Source organism: Rhodamnia argentea, chromosome 10, assembly GCF_020921035.1.
Source record: "Rhodamnia argentea isolate NSW1041297 chromosome 10, ASM2092103v1, whole genome shotgun sequence".
Classification (NCBI taxonomy): domain Eukaryota; kingdom Viridiplantae; phylum Streptophyta; class Magnoliopsida; order Myrtales; family Myrtaceae; genus Rhodamnia; species Rhodamnia argentea.
In genome coordinates, this window is record NC_063159.1 from 20,614,414 (window position 1) to 20,619,984 (window position 5,571).

General features: G+C 42.4%; 1 protein-coding gene across 2 annotated transcripts; it reads left to right on the forward strand.

Moving 5' to 3' along the window:
• Window positions 1–1,416: 1,416 nt before the first annotated feature.
• On the forward strand, window positions 1,417–5,235 carry LOC115742320. 2 transcript variants are annotated; one of them, XR_004015548.2, is made up of 3 exons: window positions 1,417–1,567; window positions 2,598–4,895; window positions 5,054–5,235. XR_004015548.2 is itself a non-coding variant. In XM_048271560.1 (2 exons), the coding sequence occupies exon 2, from the start codon at window positions 2,766–2,768 to the stop codon at window positions 4,698–4,700; it is 1,935 nt and encodes a 644-aa protein (XP_048127517.1). In that variant the 5' UTR covers window positions 1,417–1,567; window positions 2,598–2,765; the 3' UTR covers window positions 4,701–5,235. The 2 variants fall into 2 exon arrangements, 1 of the variants encoding a protein (XP_048127517.1); XM_048271560.1 differs by having other exon boundaries at window positions 2,598–5,235.
• The last annotated feature ends 336 nt before the right edge of the window (window positions 5,236–5,571 follow it).

The following is a 5,571-nucleotide window of genomic DNA, read 5'->3' on the forward strand; positions in this document are numbered from 1 at the left end:
CATTTTGAAGTAATAAGATCTTATGTGGGGAATTTTTTTTTTTTTACTGTATAGGAATTCTTATAACTTTTTGTTTAAGAAACAAGCTTTTCCAGCTATGTCAAGCACAGGCCATGTCGAGTAACACCCATAAATGGTACTTGGGATGACCAACTCCCGAAGAGAAAACTCGAAATATTCGGCGTCGATGCAGCATAGAAGTTATTCGGTTGTCGTTCGATTACCTATTCCAACCAAACTCTGCAATATCACATTGTGTTCTTCGATGTTACTATCATTCATGATGCATAGTTTAATTCCATAATTCATGACATGATGTTGTCATTAAGAAGCCAAAGTACACTTGGGCCTTCCAAGTGAATTTTTCACTCTACATGAATTCGAAAAGATTGAAGCCAGAGTATCGTAATATAGTTTGATTTTTGATAGATCAAGCCGATTTTGACCGGGAGGGAAAATTGAGACCAAGAAAATGACTTTGAGAGGTGTGGCATGTCCCGGTAACTTTGTTGAAACAATAGTGATGGTAGAATTTACCTCTTACATACTAACCAGTTGATATCGTTATAGCTTGGTGAGCTTCGGGTTCGGTTCTACTCAAGAAATGCTTCTTGATTGTGAGAGTTTAGATCCAAGCCAAGGACCAGCTTCATGTGCCATGCATGTGACTTTGCAACCTTTATCACTGTAGAATGGTGAGCTTCGGGCTCGGTTCTACTCAAGAACCGCTACCTGATTGTGGCGGTTTAGATCGGATCTAATGCCGGTTTCTGGTGTCACGCATGAGACCTTGGCAACTTTTTAGAACTTGTTAGGTATTGGCATAGCTTTGATGCTCAAGTAATCACACTGAAAGTAAAGGACAACCTAAGACTATTAAGTTTAGGATCATACTCTTAAGTTGATTAGTAACTGGCTTAGACTTGAGAACTTTATCGACAAAATGTGGAGCAATCTGATTCGCTTTACATTCCTTTCAACTTCACACGAGTATCATACGACAATTTATCAACGATTTTGTATCGGTGAAGTTATGAGACATATTCGAGAATTTCCAAGATTAAGAAAACTTAGTGCCAAAATTATTCAAGCAAAAAAACTTACACGACCTCAAAACCATACCTTTTATAGTAAGCACCTCAATGCAAAATTTGATCGTGTCGATAAATTTTACGAGGTCTCTCGTGGTGATTTGTACTAAAAAAAATATCGCGTGTCAAATTCGGAGTGGCGGGTGCATTTAAAGATAAGCGGGTTTCGAACGCCCAACTCTTTTGAATAAAAAAAAAAATTCTCCAAATCTGAATCCTCTTTCATGGTTAAAAGTTAACCATGGTTAAGCTTTTCATGGCTTATCACATGAATGGTGATGACCAGCTTAACCACGAGATGAGTAAAATACTAACCATACTCGTACGGCCCCCTTTTTTCATATGCCATTGAGCCACCACTTTTCCTTCGTGCGCTTCAGCCTGGTCAGACCAGCATTGTATGAATCGCTGACGACGCTGATGCTGGTGGTCTCAGATTCAAATTCGCTCGGGCACGGAGACCTCCGCGATAATGGGTAACCGCTCCAACCTCCAAAGCTTCCATTTTTACTCTCCTCCGAGAATGTAATTAGCGCGCAGAGTTTCTGTACTTACTGGTGGTTGTGGCGAAGAGAAGATGTAGGGTTCCATCCGACCAGGACTGAAATTTCCCGGAATCCCGGAGAGTTAAGCGCTCGGATAGCATCTCGAAGTTCTTCTACGATACTTTATATGTGTTTTAGCGTGTCTTGATTTTGCCGGGGTTTTACTTCTTGGGTCGGATCTGGGTGGTCACGGCTAGTTAGATTTCGTTCGAGAAAGTTCATGCACCTTTTTGCTGGGAAGATTGCTGACATGGGTTTGACTCGCCGAGAATTATCTTGTCTACATAAGACCAGTTCTTTTTTTAAGTCAATTTCGTTGCTGTCAATGTCGCGTTGTTGTTGCTGTGGATGTTCTCTGGACCATTCTTTCGTCAATGAAATTGTCGAGTAATACATTCTCTTAGTGCATGTCTTCCCATTGCTTTATTCCCGATTCAACAATTCTGCCTCTTGGAGTTAGATCTCTATTGTTATTCACGATTCTGGGGAAATCCTGCTGGTGCCTTAGTGTTTTCTAAGCTCCTCCAAGGGTGATTTGTTCTCCTGTACGAGAATCTGTGAGCCCAATACTTATACAAGAATTGGAAAGGTCTTCCAAGTGGGGTTTGTGAAACTTTGCGTCTCCATTCTGTAATCTCAAGAATTGAAGATAAAGCATTTGGAGATTGCTTCTTGCACTGGATCGGATATGCTTCTTACATGAACCTTGAAATTATTAGATATGTATTTGTGCTTTTCTCCTTTCCTTTGCATTTGTTGTTTGCATTTCCTCACCCATTTGAAGGCACGGGCATGCCGTTTAGAAACATAGAACATCCCATAAAAGAACAGCTTCATTTTTTGTGTATAGGCCTTGGACAGGTGTTGACTGCAAGTAAAGGCAGTAATCCATGTGAACGTCTCTCTCTCCCTCGATTAAAGACATACTCATCTATTGATAGCTTTTTTTCCTCTTGGACAGGTCTTGAATTGAGGAAGTTACTGCCTTTCATGCATGGAGTAAAAAAGGGACATGTTTCAAAGAAGATCATTCTGCCATTCTAGTACGTAGTAACTTCTTCTGTGTACGTAAAATCAGAGAGAATAGTGCAGCAAGAGAGAGCAACTTATCAAGATTTTGAGCAGACTGATGGAGTGTAACAAAGATGATGCAGTCAGGGCTAAAGAAATCGCTGATAGAAAGTTCACGGAAAGGGATTATGCTGGTGCAAAGAGATTTGCTCTGAAGGCTCAGAGTTTATATCCTGGACTTGACGGCCTTACTCAGATGTTGACTATTTTCGATGTACATTTATGTGCGGAAAATAAGTTAAGTGGGGAGGTAGACTGGTATGGCATTCTGGGCGTGAACCCTTGGGATAATGATGAACTAATCAGGAAGCAGTACCGAAAACTTGCACTTATGCTACACCCTGATAAAAACAAGTCTCTAGGTGCCGATGGTGCATTTAAGCTGGTTTCGGAAGCATGGAGTCTATTATCAGATAAATCTAAAAGGGTGGCCTACAATCAGAGGAGGAATTCACGAGTTTCCAACCAAAAAACTCCTAGTGCCAGCACTTATCCATCAGCAGCACCCCATCGAAACGGTACCTATTATGATAACGTTGGTTCGAATGTGAGGACGCAGCATACGAGTACTCGGGGCAACACAACTCCTGCACCTGCTTATAAGAAAGCTGATACATTTTGGACTATTTGCAGTAGATGCAAGACCCACTACGAATATCTCAGGATATATCTCAACCACAATCTCCTTTGCCCGAATTGTCATCAGGCTTTCTTTGCAGTAGAGAAGGCACCACCTGCACATGTTTTTAAATCATCAAACTTGCCTTATGACCAGATGCAACAGAACTCCAAGTATCATGCTGGTGGGAGTAACAAATCTGCTTCTGGAGTATCAGCTTGTACTGCTACTCAAGGTCCAAGTAGAGTTCACAATCAAGTAGCTTCTGAAAGTGAGAGAAGTAACTTTTTTAGGAGGGAGGAATTTATTCATAAAGGGGAGAATCCACTGAAGAAAAGAAAAATGGATGAACATCATTCCCATGTTTTCGGAGGTTCTGTGGCAAACGAGATGGATGGAATGTACTATTTTTCTGGTAAAAAGAAGATGCACTCCGCGAGAGAGTTGTCGTATACAGAAACACGACAAATGTTGATGGAGAAGGCACTGGTTTCGATCCAAAAGAAACTGAAGGAGTGGTCCCCTGCAGTTAAAGAAAATAAACCAGATAAAAGGGTTGAACAAGCAAAAGAGAGGAAAGGCATGCCTGAGGGTGAAGGAAAACAGGATGGCACTCACGTAGATATGAAGCATGTTGAGGCTTTTGCTCCCTTGTCGATCAACGTTCCAGATTCTGATTTTCACAATTTTGATTTGGACCGTAGTGAAAGTTCCTTTGAAGTTGACCAAGTATGGGCCTCATATGATGATGATGACGGGATGCCTCGATTCTATGCTAAAATCCAGAAAGTTATCTCTCGGAAGCCATTTAAGATACAGATCAGTTGGCTCAACTCGAAAAGCAGTGACGAGTTTGGCCCCCTTGACTGGATAGGGTCTGGTTTCACCAAAACTTGCGGTGAATTTCGGGTTGGCAGGCCTGAAACTAGTACCGCCCTAAATGCATTTTCACATAGGGTAGTCTGGACGAAAGGTCTACGCGGGGTCATAAGCATAGTTCCTAGGAAAGGGGAAATCTGGGCTCTTTACAGGAACTGGTCCTCCAACTGGAATGAGCACACGCCGGGTGAAATTAGGCACAAATACGATGTGGTGGAAGTTCTCGAGGACTATAATGAGGAGCAAGGTGTGTTTGTTGCTCCTCTAATAAAGATTGCTGGTTTCAGGACAGTGTTTCGTAGGCTCATGGATCCGAAGGAAATGAAGCGGGTCCCAAAAGAAGAAATGTACAGCTTCTCTCATCAGGTTCCTGATCACATGCTCACTGGCCAAGAAGCTGCGAATGCTCCCAACGGGTGCCGGGAGCTGGACCCTGCTGCTATGCCTGTAGAACTCCTCCAAGTGATACCGGAAGCTGAAACGTTCACGTGCTAAGGCTAATGAAAGCAATGGTGAAGAGAAGTTTAAGGACAATGAAAATGGTCCAGAAGATGAGGAGTGCAGGATGGTGGAGATTAATGAAAAAGCTGAGGATGAGAGATGGTACTTTTGATCAAGAGGCGTAGGAAGCTGATGTAGAAATTGCTGGAGGCTCTCTCAATCGGAACATCAAGAAAGCTATACACCAAGGTTAGAAAGTTTTTTGCTTTTTTAAGTCTAACATGAAATATGAAGGACAGGTTTTTTTGTTTTTTGGAGGCCATAGCATTTCTAGAGCTGTCCTAGCCCAATTGATTCTTTTTGGTTTCTTGTTGTATGACATGGTGAACATGACACGCGGATGACAGAGGTTTGGGCACTAGCTCTGCATTCGGTGTTCTAGGAGCAGAACTGGAGAAACCATTCTAATCGATCCTCGGTGAATGCCTCCATATATAGTTGGTCATACATACTTTTTGACATGATACACGAGTTTTGTTGGAACCTGTTGGAGCTGATGCGACATAATTAGACGCACTTTTGAATTCTAGTGTCGATGCACGCTAGAGCTGTTATTCTTTTTGCTCTTCATGCTTTCTGCCACTTCACCGGAAAGAGAGGGAGCGAGCCGAATAGACAGAAGCCGAGGCGACCAAGGCGACCACTTATGTTCATACTTACGCCCGACAAAGTTCCGCTTCCTGCACGAGGGACGATGTTTTGATGGTTCTGCAGGCATTTTTGTAGCCGTTGTGAACAGTGAACTGTTCTTTTACGAGCAAGTAAAACCAAACCAAGATGGACAATCGGTATACACGTTTGTATGCTCGCCGTATCCGCAGAGTGCATTGAATGTGTACAGAAATGGCTAGGACAACGTGCATGC

Bases quoted from the DNA above. Each gene is read 5' to 3' on its own strand.
- LOC115742320 (XM_048271560.1), top strand. From the start codon at position 2,766: ATGGAGTGTAACAAAGATGATGCAGTCAGGGCTAAAGAAATCGCTGAT.